Below are 16625 nucleotides of genomic sequence, written 5' to 3' on the forward strand. Positions count from 1 at the left end.
CTTGGTCGAGGGGCTAATCCTCGAAACTTAAAGAAAATCTAAGTTTTGGACAGAATCAAGGTCTTGCATGGTCCTCGGATTCAAACCTATGGAGAAACCAACTACTTAAAGAAAATCTAAGTTTTGGACAGAACCAAGGTCTTGCATGGTCCTCGGACTCAAACCTATGGGGAAACCAACTACTTTAAGAAGCTATAAGTTTTTGACAGAACCAAGGTCTTGTATGGTCTTCGGACTCAAACCTATGGGGAAACCAACTACTTTAAGAAAATCTAAGTTTTGGACAGAACCAAGGTCTTATATGGTCCTGTGACTCAAACCTATGGGGAAACCAATTACTTAAAGAAAATCTAAGTTTTGGACAGAACCAAGGTCTTGCATGGTCCTCGGACTCAAACCTATGGGGAAACCAACTACTTAAAGAAAATCTAAGTTTTGGACAGAACCAAGGTCTTGCATGGTTCTCGGACTCAAACCTATGGGGAAACCAACTACTTTAAGAAACTATAAGTTTTGGACAAAACCAAAGTCTTGTATGGTCCTCGGACTCAAACCTATGAGGAAACCAATTATTTTAAGAAAAACTATAAGTTTTGGACAAAACCAAGGTCTTGCATGGTCCTCGGACTCAAACCTATGGGGAAACCAACTACTTTAAGAAACTATAAGTTTTGGACAGAACCAAGGTCTTGTATGGTCCTCGGACTCAAACCTATGGGGAAACCAACTACTTTGAAAAAACCTATAAGTTTTGGACAGAACCAAGATCTTGCATGGTCCTCGGACTCAAACCTATAGGGAAACCAACTACTTTAAGAAACTATAAGTTTTGGACAAAACCAAAGTCTTATATGGTTCTTGGACTCAAACCTATAAGGAAACCAACTATTTTGAGAAAACCTATAAGTTTTGGACAGAACCAAGGTCTTGCATGGTTCTCGGACTCAAACTTATGGGAAAACCAACTACTTTGAGAAAAACTATAAGTTTTGAACAGATCAAGGTCTTGCATGATCTTCGGACTCAAACCTATGGGGAAATTAAATACTCCAAGAAAATCTAAGTACTAGACACGGCCCAACAACACGCACGGCACCTCGGATGATGCCTTTAGTCCCCCAAAAGTATGTTTAGATACAAATTCAACGCCCCATGGGCGTGGGTAAGTTAGAACTCTGGGATGTGATCCCAAGTATATCATATGCATAACTATTCATACATGTTAAGATAACTAGTTCAAAAACCATGAGATTCGCAATAATAGTAAATATCGGCAAGGACAACAAGCATGTAATTTAAAGGAAAAAGGAAGAAAAGAATTTCATGCATGTGGTCAAAGAGTTTAAGTACAGGCAAATTCTAAGGTCCTCAAAACAAAAGAGAAACTAATTAACAGTTAAACTAGAAACAAATATAAAAGTTGGTCAGGGCGTCTACTTCTTCAATTTCGTTTTGGCCACTTCTTGGGAAGGCTGAGCAGGATTAGCCTCGGGACTCTGAGAGACATCCCCTTCTTGGGAAGGCTGAGCAGGAGTAGCCTCGATGCCCTCGGAGACATCAGCAAGGGGAATGGCCTGAAGGGGCTGAACAAAGATGGCTGGCTCCTCGGCACCAAAGATCTGAGCACTGATTGTAGACTTGGTAGCCTCCTGAGGCATCTCAGGATTCAGACCTCCAGGTGTTTCTGTCGCCTCGTAAGGCTCTCCTTCCTCAGACGACTCGCCAGGACTGACAATAAGCTGAGCAGCTTCTAACTAAGCAGCCTCAGCATCCTATGGAACGCTCACAGCCTCGGAGCTGGCGGAGGTGGACTCACGGATGGCTTGAGGATAAAATACGCTCTCCGCCTTCCACAAGTCGGACGAAACCTCCACTCCAGCTCGTTTGAGGGCCTCATTCTAAACCTGGGCGTAGTATAGCCTGCATACATCGGGGATTTGAGCCTTAAGGAGGGCCTGGGTCTCAGCCACCCCCACATCGTAAGCCTTCTCCTCGTCCTTATCCTTAGAAGTTTCGGCCTCAGCCTTGGCAAACTCAGCCTCCGTCTTGGCCCTCACGGCTTCATCCCTGGCAAATTCCGCCACGCCGTTAGCATTGTCTACCTTGATCAGTTTCTTCTTTAAATCACTGATCTGCTCCTTGGCAATCTCCAATTGCTCCTCGGCAGCAATTAGGCGCCTCGTTTGTTCCTCGGCCTGTTTTTGGGCACCAGTCAAACCTGCCTCAGCACTATCCCTGACTCTAGTTGCCTCCTTTAAGTCCTCCCTGGCCTTCGCGAGGTCAATCTCGGAATTTTTGAGGGTTCGCGCAGCCTCTATACGTTTATTGCGCTCAAGCTCTGCGGACTTACTTCGCCCCTTAGCTACTTCCTCCAACCTATAGGTAGTCTGGATAGCCTGCTAATTTAGATAAACACATTATGAACGAGAATCTAGGAGCGAGAATTGACGGAGTTATAGGTTTTAGGAGCCTTACCATACCCAGGTACCTCTTCACGCTGTGGGCAACCTTCTACATCCTCATATTCTTCAACTCTTCCATGTCAGTGGGAAGCAGCAGGGCCCTTTCTAGTGTGTCGGCCACATAACCGCCTTCGCTGTCTCCAAGGTTCCTTATGGATGCGTCTTCCAGCAATGGCTCCCCGTGGAGCATTGGGGCGGGAAGCCAAGCATTCAGCGCGGATTGGGCATCGATCCCTTTCCCCTGGCCTTGATGCCCGATCTTTAACTATTTTGAGCTCGCGAGGCTTCATCCCCCTCCCAAAAGGATTGGGATTTCCCCCCATCCATTGGTTCCTTATCCTTGGGACTCCTCTTTCTCTTTGGGTCGGTGGGCTCAGGCTGAGAAGGCAGAGTTGATTGAGGAGAAGCAGGAAGTTTGGGGCGGGGAGATTATGGCTGTGACTTAGAAGAGGAAGACCTAGTCTGGACAGGCTGGGGCTGGGGTGGGGTAGTTGGAACACTGGATTGCGGCTTTCCCTGTGCACCATTCCCCGGCTGACCCTCAATGAGGTCGAATAAGCTGGTCGGGGGCTTTCTTTTAAGACCCATCTCGGCTCGAGAGGATGTTCCCACTGACAACAGTTCCGCTTCGGACAAGTCAGGGTCACCCAGATCACCGGGAGGATCCTCGGAAGGGTCAGCTTGGTCAAATACTCCAAATCCCTCTCCGGACAGACCCAAATCACCTTCGTCCTCCGCTGCTTGGTGAAACGAGGAAGAGTCCGCCAACGGGATACCCTCCGGGATAGGAGATCCTTTAGAGATCAAAAACTCGTGCTCGACTACAGTGATTTTCTGAAGCCAAGGATCGTTAGCTCTAATCACGTGCTTTGGGGCGGCAAATGACTTCTGGATGGGATCGTACCTTAAGACTTTGTGAGCGACTCTAACTTGACCATCCTCGTCGTTTACAAAAATCGCCGCCTGGAAAACAGTCTCCAAATCCACTCAGTTGACCAGATGAAAGTGTCGGTGAAAGGCGTGTGGATCTGCAAAAAAGGGGCATGTTCATAGTTAATAACCGAACCACACAAAATTAAGATGGCGCAAGAGATGGACCTCCTCCTACTCTCTACACCCAACCTGGTTCTCCCTCCACAATTGGGCAAGGAAGGCCATCGTGTCATTCCCCAGATATAATAAGAAAGTCCTTGTTCAATCCTTTATTGGACTTAGGGAGGCACTGGATTAGCCGAACCCTGTCGTCTCTCGTCTTCATGTAGTAGGATTTGCCCTTCAAATTTTGGAGATTGTAGCACCAATTTACGTCATAATGGGTTAGTCTTAGCCCCATTTTTTCGTTTAAGGTATCCACACAACCTAGAATCCTAAACATATTAGCTGCGCACTGGGTGGGAGATAATCGGAAATGTCTAAGGTAACTCCTCATTACCGGCCCTATGAGGATTCTCATACTCCCCTCTATAAAGGCGAAAAGGGGAATTACCACTTCGCCCATCCTTCTCTTAAGATGCCACTCCCCCTCCTTGCAGTACCTTAAACTTACGTTGGGGGCTATCCTATAGTCGGCGATGAACTTTTCCATTGCCTCTTCGGTCTCAACCAACTTTTTCAATTTAACCATCTCTAGGAACTACTAAACAGACTCAAAGGGTGACGAGAGAAGGAGAGGAACAAGAGAAAAATGAACCCAAAATAGAAAAAGCACGAGTTAGTGAGAGCAGAAAACTTACAGAAAGGAGGAAAGATTCCTCGGACAGGCTTTTTATGCTAGAGATAGACTTGAATTTTGATGAAAGTTTGACTGAACCCAAGATATATGCGCTAGAACTCTTAAGTGCGAAAGTGAAGAGACAAATCAGTTCTAGAAATTATTTATACCTCCCATCGAAAGTAACTGCACGAATTTTCCCGCCTATAAAGGTAAGGAAATATCCATCGTTAGATTACCATCGCGCCGTTGAATGTGGGAAGCACAGAGCCGCCCGCATTTAATGAAGACACGTTTCACCTTCCAGGGCTCCAAGAACGTATCCCAGGTAAACGAAGAGTCTCTGGAACTGATAGATGACAAGGATTGACAAGCTATGACAGAGGCTTAATGTCATCAAAAACCCTCCTCTCCGTCCGAGGATCCGAACAGCAGGATTTTGAGGGGCTATTGTGGGGCCAGAGAATTTGTGGTCCCGGCCCACTTTCCATTAGGGCCCAAGGCCCGCGCCGAAGAGAGTAGTTGCCGAGGACAAGTAGCGAAAGTTCAAATGGTCTAGAGATGCAACCGAGGATGACCCTGTCCTCGGCATCCCAATGCTTAAAAGGGAAGAACGACACGTAGTCAAAGACAGCCTCCAAAGCGCTCCAAGAAGAAAAGGCGAGTAGAATGGAACTCGCACGGGGTACAGTGTGGGAGTGGTTCAAGGAAAAAACGTCACCTTCGCATTGAATGCGCCAACAAACGTCCTAACCACATTGATGGGAAAAGACCCCTGAGTAGTGTGGTTTCGGTTATTGCAACTAACAGAAAGTGGGGGGAAGCGGCTGATGGGACATGCACTCGAGTAGTTACCTGCCTGATCGACAGATGGAAGGTTAGGATCAACTGAGAATGGTTATATAATGTAAGGATTTATGCACCAAAAAAGGAGGCTGAAACAATTGTAACAAAAAAGTGAAAGGAATAATAAGAACATGAAACTCAATGGACAAGGACCACGGACAAACTTAGTTCACCTCTGTGCGTCCACCATGAACACCACGACTAACCACTGTCCGGTGACCAAGGCCTAGCCTTTCAGCCCACTCTCTACAAATTTATTATTTAGGCCTTTAACGTTCGAACCCAATACACCAATTTGGGGTCGTTACAAATCGAGTCCTTACACAAATTATAATGTTAAAAATAATATTTCTTGCATTATTTTAGTTTACATTATGTACATTATATTTTAAATTAACATGATTATATATTTAGAAAATATAACCATTAAATTATTTTTTTATTTTTAACATACATATCAAATTTGATTGAAATTGAATTTTAATTACTATTAGATCATCTATATATTTTTTTATACATAATTTAAGACAACAAAATTTTGAAATTTAACATTTAATTGATGATATAATTATAAGTATTTGATTTTCTTGAAATTTTATGAAATATATAAAAAAGAAAATGTAATTTTATGATAGATTTATAAAAATTCACATGTAAAGAGAATTAAAAAAAAAAGTAATCTAATTATCTAACAATGGATTAGTCAAAATTAACATTAAAAAAAAAAAAAAAAAAAAAAAAAAAAAAAAAAGATACAAAGGAGAGTATAAGGTGATGTTTGGATTAGGAGAGTTTTGAGTGATATCGTCCTATTTTCGTAACTCATGATCAAAAATTGGCGGGGCCCACGGAAGAGCACTTGTTTGGACTCCATGACTCATGATCCATGATTCAGTTTTCATCACTCAATTCTTTGATTTTTGAGTTATGAGTTATGGAAACTGAAAACACATTTTAGCTGTTTTCAGTTTCTATAACTCATAATTCAATGACATTTTTGTAATTAAACATACATGGAGGGACCCACAGCCGTAACTTTTGACCTTTGACTTTTTTTTTCTTTTTTTTATTCCTTTCTTCTCATGCGTTCATTCTTCTTCTTCTTCCTTTTTTTTTTTCACTGGTTTGGTCTTCAATTCTTCCTTTTTTTTTTCTTTCCTTTTTTCGGGTTTCTGGGTTTCTTCTTCTTATCCATTTTTTTTTTCTTTCGGGTTTCTGGGTTTCTTCTTCTTCTCTCTTTTTTTTTTTTTTTTATTAGTTCTGTGAGTTTGGGTAGTGGGGGTTGAAGGGAAAAAAAAAAGTAAAAGCTACACAAGGTACATGTATGGGGCCCACAAATAGTTGAAAAATATTGAGTGATGACAAGTGAGTAATGGTGCCAAACGGGGTGGGGTGTTTTAAGTGATGAGTGATAAAAATTGAGTGATGAATGATAGGTGATGAAAACTGAGTGAAGAGTGACCATTTTTTTAAACCAAACAAGGCCTAAATAGTGTTTTTTTTTTTTTTTTTTTTTTTTTAATTCTAACAAAGGCCACTGTGTGTGGTTACTACTTACTACAGTACAGTCTACAATTGAGCCCTGAAGTAGGGATGGCAATTTTTGCCCGACCCGTGGATACCCGGTCCGGTCCGACCCTAATGGGCCGAGTTTTACCCGATTCGATTAGAAATAGGGTCGAGTATGGGTTTTAAAAAAATAACCCGAAACGGGTCCGGGTCGGGTCCGGGTTTTATTAAAAAAATCCAGACCCGACCCGAGACCCGACCCGTATAAAAACCCGTTAAAAAACCCGGTACCTAAAATTACAAAAATACCCTAATATATATATAAACCTATAATCTAACCCTAACTATTCCCTCATTTCTTCTTCACTCTTCAATCTTCAGCTGCCGCAGCCCCTCTCCTTCCTTTCTGCCTCACGCCTCCGCGCAGCCCAGTCCAACACTCCGCACTCCTCCCTCCCTCACGCCTCCCTCTGCCTCACGCCTCACGTCTCCCTCTGCCTCACGCCTCCCTCCTCCCTCTCCCTCACGCCTCACGCGCAGCGCAGTCCAACAGTTCCTCACTTCGATCAGCTCAATCCGACCCTCCCTCACTCACACACTTCCTCAGTCAGTCAGTCACTGAGTCCGTGAGCCTTCCCTCCCTCGCTCAGCTCAGCAGTCAGTCAGGTATTCTTAATTTCTTATTTCATTTTCACTGAGTCCGTGAAGTTCGTTTTTATCTTTTGATTCTTTTCCTTAACTGCTTTGTCTTAAATATCTTTGTTGTTGAAAGGGTTTTTTTCTATTTTGTATATCTGCTGGGTTTTCTTTACTTTTGATAATAATACTATCTATGTTTGTGAGAAAAAGCCCTCTGATCTTTGTTTGGTACCTGGGAAAATCTAGGAAAGTGCTATTATTATGTTTTAGTCAATAACTGAATTATTGTAGACTGAATTATTGTTGAATTTATTGTAAATATTGGTTTGCATAATCTATATGCTTGTATCTCTCCTAGTTTACTCATTTATGAATTTTAGAAATAGAAAGACCCAGTATGGTTTTAAATTCTTTGTTGATATTGTAAGCTATAAATGTGTTTTTTTGAAATGTTTATGGTGATTGAATCTAGTTTTATTGAGTGAATAATATACCATTGTTAGTTTGTTACAGCAGGACACCTACACAATTTACTTTATTTTGGTTAAATTGTTTGCTATATGCAAAAGCAAGTTTGTAACGCTAGTGAAAATATTTAAACATAATTTTGTACTTACTAATCCCATTAGAGCTTTTCACAGAAATATTGGAATTGCAGTGTATTTAACATAATTAGGATATGTGAAGTTTTAATGTCTTATGTGTGGTGTTTCATTGAATTTGTTGTGATGATAATAATAATGTTTATTTGGGTTTTGGGTGGGTGAGGGTTTGGTTTATGGGTTAAGGTGTTTGTGATGTTATACTGTTATTGGGTTTGTTAACTATTGATCTGTTGTATTTTGTGAGAGATTTTCAAATTAACTCTGTTAATTTTGTTTTTTGTGTTTGTTGGGAATGCAGAGCCTAAAACGGAGATGGAAGACACAAACACATACACAAACAAATCTGGGAGTTGTGCCACAATTGATGGGAGTTGTATCACAATTGATGAAGATTAAACATTTTGTATTAATTTAGTAGTTTTTTTTTTTAATTTCTTAGACTTGTTGGATTAATATGTTGGTTTGTAATTATTCTAAACTTGTGGGATTTATTTTGTAGCTTTTTAATTTCTTGGACTTGTTGAACTTTTGATACTTATTTCTTGGACTTGTTTGATTTATTTTATTTTTATGTTTAGCTAGTGATTTGGGTCACGTTATTTAGGCTTGAATTTGAATATGTAGGTTTGAATGTAGGCAAAAATAAATTTGGGCTTAATTTTTTTATTTGGAATATGCAGGCTTGAACGGCAAAAATAAACCTGGGCTTGAACTTAAGGAAAAAATAAATCTGGGCTTAAATTTTTTTTTTTTTTTGGTTGGGCCATGAACCGGGCCCAAGTCCTAAACGGGGCCCGCGGGACCCGTGGGGCCCAGCTGGGGCGGGTCCGGGCCCCGGGAAAAACCCGGTTCCCTAAACGGGTCGGGTTCAGACTACGGGTCTTGTCCCGCGGGTCGGGTCCGGGTATGAAAAAACCCGATCCGAACCCGATCCGTTGCCATTTCTACCCTGAAGTGTCAGAATGGTAAATTGGCCCCGGATGGGAAGGTCAAATTTGTCCCACAGACGCATTACACATCTCGTATAACAAACACGTGGGGGGTTGGCGATTTTGGCCAATAAAAACCGAAAAAGTCACACCCACCGCATTGTAAATTGTTAACACATCACAGGAAGCACTTTTGCATTTGGCAAGCGAGAGTCTGGGAGAGATTCTCTCGCTTTCATTTCTAGCTTCCGACCTCGCCTCTCTCTTTCTCTCCCCATTACCACAAAACCCTTGGTCTCTCTCACACACTCTCTCTCTTTCTCCGATGGCTCTCTCTGACAAATCTTCGCGTCAGTCTCTGATCCCAAGCTTCCTCTACTCCTCTTCCTCCACCGTCTCCACCTCGCACAAATCCTTCGCTCTCGACAAGACCATGCTCGGTGCTGCTGCTCCAGCAAGCTCCAACAGCGGCGTCTCGTCTCCGGCCAGGAACTTCGTCGTTCCGGCGCCGAACGAGCCCGGCAAGATCGAGATGTACTCGCCGGCCTTCTACGCCGCCTGTACCGCCGGCGGTATTCTCAGCTGTGGTCTCACTCACACGGCCGTCACTCCTCTCGATCTCGTCAAGTGCAATATGCAGGTCCGATTCTTCTAGATCCCTCGCTCTCTTCCATTTCCAGTTTCTTTTTCTTCGATTTGATTCTACTTTACTTTACATTTCTTTACTCGGATTAGATCTGTGTGTGTATCAGTATTTATCTATGTGTGTTTACATTGAGCTGTTCTTCGTGTTAAAGCTTTTCTTCGCTTTTTTAGATCTGAGATTTCATTTTCAAGTTCTAATTTCTTTGTATAGATCACTACTGAGGTAGGGCTTTACTGATTTGTTGCTGAAATACCTTTATGGAAAATTTTTGATTTCCTTTATGGAAAAAATTTCAGATCTGTGATTAGATTTTCAGTTGAAAATTTCATGCTGTGGATTGTAACTGAGAGTTTGCGATTGGATTTTTTGTTTTGTTTTGTTTTATTTCTTAATTTAGTCCATATTTTTAGATCCTAAATTAATTATCGAAGATTTTATCTATGTTAATATTGTACTCTGTTATTTATAGTTACCAGGGTTACATTTCAAGACGAATTTCTTTGTGGAATGTATTAATATTCCAATTACTTTGGTTTTTGGTCCTAATAATGAACCTCGATATTTAGTTTCGACTTTGTTCAAATTGTGGTAAGAATAATATGTAGAACATGGTCCATGCTTTATTTGTTTTCTCAAATATCACCTAACATTAATGAAATCCATTGCCAATGACCTTTGGGTGTTGGGTGAGGATGAATTTGGGTTCGAAATTTTGAATCCCCTCAGATGCGAGAGTATGTACAGTTGTACTATCTCATCTCAGCTCCCTGAAATTTGAAAACCTTTCATGTACAGTGTTTATGATGCAGTTCGTTTTTAATATGTTAAATTAGCGTTTATGTTAATCTTTCAACAATCAAGGGGTGGTTGTGTAATATGATATGCACGGGATTCAATTAATGTTGATATTTTTGGTTTCAGATTGACCCTGCAAAGTACAAAAGCATCTCATCTGGTTTTGGAGTGTTGTATAAGGACCAGGGTTTCAGAGGCTTCTTCAGGGGTTGGGTGCCAACCTTGCTTGGTTACAGTGCTCAGGGTGCCTGCAAGTTCGGATTCTATGAATTCTTTAAGAAGTACTACTCTGACCTTGCTGGACCTGAGAATGCAGCCAAGTACAAGACCTTTATCTATCTTGCTGGTTCTGCATCTGCCGAGTTCATTGCTGACATTGCTCTATGCCCATTTGAGGCAGTGAAGGTCCGGGTTCAAACACAGCCTGGTTTTGCTAGAGGTCTGTCAGATGGGCTTCCCAAATTTGTTAAATCTGAAGGATATGGAGGGTATGCAAATCAATGTGATTCTTTATATATATACATGACCTTTTATGCTGTCGAAGTATTTCTAACTGATTTGTCTAATCATTGCAGGTTGTACAAGGGACTGGTTCCTCTCTGGGGACGTCAGATTCCATGTAAGTTAGGGTAGGGGGAGAATTTGTGTGTCAATACTCTGTTTGTAACAAGCAAAATTCAATCCAGTGGTTTTGGGGCACCAAAAAATGATAAACAAATAAATAAAAGTAACATAATTTCAAATGCCAGAACATACTAATATTGCACAGCAGGATTAATGGTTTAAGATGAATCTCTGTTGTACCATATATGTTTTCATTTTTGATATGTAATAAATTTCTTTAAAGAAAATTGCATTATGGCGAATAGTATGTTCATTTTCTGTTTTTTAAGAGGCTGTCAAGATTGTAATCCACATAATAGTCCTGAACATGTGATTATATTGCAAGTACCCATTGTTGACCTCGATAAACTAAGTTTCACTAGTTCTTATTCTTCAGTTATGAACATATCTTGTAGAAGCAAATGAAGTCTATGCTCCCTTCATCCCATGAAATAGTCCACATTTCCATGGTTTTAAAAACTGGAACAGTCAAAGAACCGAAAATAGGTCTGGTTTGAAGCGCCAGTTTTCCCAGTTTTTACTGGGCCAGTTTTGTGTCTGGTTCCCGGTTCACCGGCCAGTCTGATCCGGTTTTTAAAACCATGCATATTTCCCGTTTAAAATGTTTGGATGATGTTCTGTGGCTTCATCTCTTGCGCTTTTTAATTAAATTGTTTACCTATAAAAGAAAAAATCTCTCTCTAAATTTGTTCAGCAGTACTATATCTATTAATTGACTTCAAACTTTGTAACTTTCTCCAGGTATTTGATTAAAGAATATTGCAAGTGCTCAGTTCCCTTTAAGTTATTGTTTATGCCTTCTTACCTTCATAAATTTTCACTCAGTTTTGAAAGATCATGTTCATTCTTGCAGATACAATGATGAAGTTTGCATCTTTTGAGACGATTGTGGAGAATATCTATAAGCATGCCATCCCCACACCGAAGAACGAGTGTAGCAAAACTCTGCAGCTTGGTGTGAGTTTTGCTGGTGGATATGTGGCTGGTGTATTCTGTGCCATTGTGTCTCATCCTGCTGACAATCTTGTCTCCTTCCTCAACAATGCCAAGGGGGCAACTGTTAGTGATGTGAGTGGTTCTCCTTAGCATGGTTCCCATTTGCCTTTCTACTCCTTTACAATCTCTTTGACCCTATGTGTTCTGGTTTGTGCAGGCTGTGAACAAGCTAGGTGTTATGGGTCTCTTTACCCGTGGGCTTCCTCTCCGTATTGTCATGATTGGAACTCTTACTGGAGCTCAGTGGGGAATCTATGATGCCTTCAAAGTTTTCGTGGGATTGTAAGTCCACCTTATAGCTGTTTTGAGTAAATATGAATTTTCATGTTATTTAGTTTAATTGCTAATGGGATTTGGTTTTATCTTCAGGCCAACAACTGGTGGTGTTGCTCCTGCTGCTACTGAGCTTGCAAAGGCATAAAATTTCAGATGATCATCACAAGTTTTTGTCATTTTGTTGAACGTAGGAAAGACAATTATAGGGTTTCAATAAACAATAGGATTGTTGAAGTTACTTGGTGGATGGCTCTGAAGCCAGTGGGGAGTATTCTTTTGCATTTGGAACTGGCCAATTTTCCTAATTTGGCTTGTGGAAGGATGGTTTTGCTCTTATCCTTCTGATTACTTTTAAAACTATGTAGTTAGATCTATAATGAATTTGCAATATGATGTTAGGATCATGGTTCCCCCATAAGCTCTGGTCAAAGAATAATTGGCAGATGGGGTGATATACTGAGTTCTCTTATTTTACATCTCTTTGAATGCACTTGATATGAGCGGAAACATGTTTTCTTGTCTTTACTCATTTATTCAGTTCATTCTGGTTGATTTTCTCATTTGATTTTTCTTGTTTTTGTTGCTTCTTTAATTGTTCTCTTGGGATCTGTTGCAAATTCTTTGCAGCTGATGTGCTAGTTGCCCTAACTATGATGTCTCAAGGTCTTGCACCAGCATTGTTTCCAAAAGATCAGGGTACTTTCACCATTTTGGGTGTGAAAGCTAATAATCTTCTGTTTTAGCAGTGATTATTCAGAACTCATGGTGAGATTGACCATTCATGGTAAAGAAAGAAACTTTGTTCCTAAAGTACTGAAATATTTTTGTTGTTTTAGAATTTTTGGGTTTGATTTGCTTGCAGCTCGATGGGAATTTCTGTTACCTCCAAAGATATGGTAGTGAAAATCTGTTTATTTTACAAATAGTCTCCTGGTGAGTCTAGTAGTTAGAATATCAGTGATTTACAATGAACCCTTCATTCCCCTTGATTATTGAATCCACAACCTTAGCTTTTAAAAGAGTTGTCACTCAAGTTTGAACTCAAGAGTACTCTCATCAGGTGTGCCAAATGCCAAACACCAAACACCAAAAACTATCTCTCAGCAGCTCTTCCAAATCTCAAAAAATTTGAGACATAACTACAGTACCGTCTCAAATATAAGGTACGGACAGCCATGCCAAAACACTATTTGGCTTATTTAATTTGTTTTTTCTCTCTCTTCCTATTAGATGTCTCTCTTTATTATTTTAATGTGTAATAAATATTATTTTAATGTATAAAATTATAGTATAGAATATCTGATAAATGGTATATTGTAAAATGATGTGCTAAAATGATAAAGTAGGTTTTTGGTGTGTCAAAATGACATTTTTTATGAGAGAGTTTATGAGAATGCTTCCTAAACAATGTTGATAGATCCAAGAATAAAATTATGTCGGCAAATCAGGGGTTTGTTAAATTAAAAGGCACTAGTACTTTGCTTCCAAGTTCTAACTTATATGTTTATGTACGATGTGTAATATCTGGTTGATACAAAAGCGTAGAGAATGAATTAGAATTAGTCTAGAACTTCAAACTAATTTTTAAATATATCCCAAAAGTTTGACTCCAATAAATTATATTTGATTTTATTACTAATTCTTCCTGACTTTTTTGGCAATAAAAAAAATGAGCACGGAACGCGGTTTGCGTCAGGGATGATTCAGTTCTAATGGCTGTGGAGAATTTTATTAAATTGAGAGATGATTGGGTTCTATTTTAAATTAAATATTAAAAGAAAGAGTAATAAACAAAGGTCTCAATCCCAATACTAATGCCGGATAAAATTCTAAATCTTAAGATTCACAAGTGAGTATTACAATTTTTGCCATAATTTGTTTACGTTGTGAGTGGTATTGTAGACTGCACAACTTGCTATGTAAATAAGTTGTAGCAAAAATTGTAATTCTAGCATTTTTCTAAGATTTGCATTTTTCCATTTTCCTGGCACTACGTAAACAACAAGACAATGAGAGCACCAAAAGGAGAACCGAGAACCACCAAGCTGGCCAAAGAAGAAAATAAGGAAAAAAATAAATAGGACAGTGAAGGAACAGTCAAAGAAAAGAAGCGGAAAATATTCATAAAAAAATAAGCAAAAAATGGATACGTTGGACATGGAAGAATTGGGCTCATCCCAAATTTTGATCATACATTATCGTCTGACTCTCAATAAATAACTACGAGTTTATAATCAATTTATTTTATGGAATTAGATGATGAGTGGCCATAATCTTAATTCTTAAAGATCAAGTGAAAGCTACACGCACGGGGCAGAAACTCAAATGGCATTCTATTCCAGCATTCCTAGTGGAAGCAGCAGTTGTGGGTTTGATGCAGCTAGTGTATGAGAGTTACCTTATCATAGATTTAGAAAAGAAAAAAAATCTGAAATTTTTTTGAAGCCATGAGTCACGACTAGATTTCAAGAACTGAATTTTTCTGCGGAAGCCATGGGAGCTCAACCGAACACCTCAAGCTCCGGCTGCCTGCCCTGCGCAAATTCTACTTCTTTCAGCTCTCTACCTACATCCACACTGCTCTCCCTAAACCAAATCCAGACCTATCTCACTAGTCTTCACCAAACCTTGCCAAGCTCCAGCACGCATTGTCACGGTCCATACTACATAGGAAACAACTAAACGGTCAAGAGATGTGACGGTAATCACCCATCTAGAGTTGTTCTTTAAGCAAAACATTTCAAAGGCAAATGAATGTAGTACATTGCTCCAGGAGAAAAAAAAAATACAGTATTACATTAAATAAATGCATTGCATTTCCAAATCATTAATACAGCATTATTGTCATGCTTTGTAAATGCCAATACTGAAATCTGATAATATAAGTCTCCTAATTCAAATTTCTGAACAAGCCTTCATCACAGCTTTCTCCCCCATCTCATCAGACTCACTGGAACTCCCAAAACTGAACTATAATTGAACAATCAAAGAATTCTGTAACTAAATTTAATATACTCTACAGTATCACTGAACACTTGCATTGTTATTGCTGCCTAGAGGAAACCTTGGACTAGGACTTTGAAACAGACGAGGAACTCAGATTGAGCACTGATCATATGAGATTGATTGTGAAGGAGACATATGGATGGGCATCAGCATCACCTGCCAGACCAGCCACCCCTCCTCCGGCTTCATATTCAGTTTTCCAGTATTTGCTGCACACAAACATTAAAGGAAAAATCTCAGGAAATATTAATCAGATTAAACAACTGCCAGTAAGATATACAAATGAACAAAATTAACTGACTTCCAGGTATCAGTCTCATCCTATGTATTATAGTACAGGTGCATTTGGTGAGATCCCAGGTTCAGGGGGCACATAAAACCATGCACATCATAATTGAGCTGCCAGATGTGCTTCCAATCTTTTGAACTTAAAAAGCATAAAGGACTGAAGTGTTGGAAGTTCATATAGAAGATTGGAGAATATGATAAGTGCTTGCAAAGAGAGTTTAGAGTTTAGCTTTATCAACAAAAAGTTCCTGAAGTACTAAATTTAAACATCTTCACAGCCTTCATATTTTCCTTGACCATACAGAGTAATGAACCCTCCTAGGTACACTGAAACAGGTGACCATCTCATATAAAATGGTCTCATTAGTTAACTAAACAATGGATCTTGAGTTCATCTGCATCTACATTGAGGACAAATGGCCCAGGCTAAGAAGACTACGTCATCATTAGTTGATTATTGAGATTACTCATTCTATGCCATAAAAGATACACAAAGGCTTATGGACTTGCCTGTTTACACTGTCACACAACCCTTCAAGGATTGAGCGTACTTTCTTCTCACTTTTTACTGACGGAGCTAAAACACATGCCTGAAATCATTTCAACAACCCATGCTCAGTCAAAATGCAAATGCTTGATTGGAAAACCATAAACAAACATAAGATTCAATATACCAAGAAAGACGGCGGCAGACCATATTTCAGAATGCTCTCTGCAAAAACACGTACAGCACAAAAGTGCATCCAGGAACTGAAAACCTACAGGAAGGAAATCTATTCAGTATAAATGAAATTTAAGAAATATTGCTAAGGACTGTTTTCAAAGACACTAACGAAACTGGTATTGGGTGGTAGTTCGTAATGATAAGGCTAAGAGCATTCTTGTTAAGAATGCTAAATGCTATAAATACTAAATTTTATCATCAAGTTTGTAAAAAGCACCAAAAAGCAAGTTACAACAAATATGTTAAACTTAAAAAAAAATAGCAATTGAGCTACAGTGAGCTTTTTCATCTTTGAAAGCCCACTGTAGCTCCAATCTTTAAAAAAAAATATTATTATTTGTAATACTTGTGGTGGAAAAGGTGGTTTGTGTAGTTGTTTTTTATTATTTTAATGAGTAGTTTATATTATTTTAAACGAAATGGTAAAAAATAGAACCTTTAATGTTGGGTGTATTGTAAAATGAGTTGTTAAAATTGATAAAGTGACTTTTTGAAATGCTAAATGCTAAAATTTTTAAAAGCTTTGATGGGAATGCTCTAAGGTCTTTGCTACTATGTTTGAAAAAATA

General features: G+C 39.5%; 1 protein-coding gene across 1 annotated transcript; it reads left to right on the forward strand.

Annotated features, from left to right (window-relative positions):
* Positions 1–8835: 8835 nt before the first annotated feature.
* LOC115976373 (mitochondrial phosphate carrier protein 3, mitochondrial-like) lies at positions 8836–12598 on the forward strand. The gene is made up of 6 exons (XM_031097601.1): positions 8836–9341; positions 10269–10630; positions 10718–10761; positions 11620–11834; positions 11920–12044; positions 12132–12598. The coding sequence occupies exons 1-6, from the start codon at positions 9027–9029 to the stop codon at positions 12181–12183; spliced, it is 1113 nt and encodes a 370-aa protein (XP_030953461.1). The 5' UTR covers positions 8836–9026; the 3' UTR covers positions 12184–12598.
* The last annotated feature ends 4027 nt before the right edge of the window (positions 12599–16625 follow it).

The sequence above is a fragment of the Quercus lobata genome, chromosome 2 (assembly GCF_001633185.2).
Source record: "Quercus lobata isolate SW786 chromosome 2, ValleyOak3.0 Primary Assembly, whole genome shotgun sequence".
In the NCBI taxonomy this organism is placed as follows: Eukaryota; Viridiplantae; Streptophyta; class Magnoliopsida; order Fagales; family Fagaceae; genus Quercus; species Quercus lobata.

What these genes read in the sequence shown, in the direction of transcription:
- LOC115976373 (XM_031097601.1), top strand. Translation starts at nt 9,027, where the DNA reads ATGGCTCTCTCTGACAAATCTTCGCGTCAGTCTCTGATCCCAAGCTTC. An exon ending in CTGGGGACGTCAGATTCCAT is followed by an intron (nt 10,762 to 11,619) that starts GTAAGTTAGGGT and finishes TCATTCTTGCAG; the next exon opens with ATACAATGATGAAGTTTGCA. An exon ending in TTCAAAGTTTTCGTGGGATT is followed by an intron (nt 12,045 to 12,131) that starts GTAAGTCCACCT and finishes TTTTATCTTCAG; the next exon opens with GCCAACAACTGGTGGTGTTG.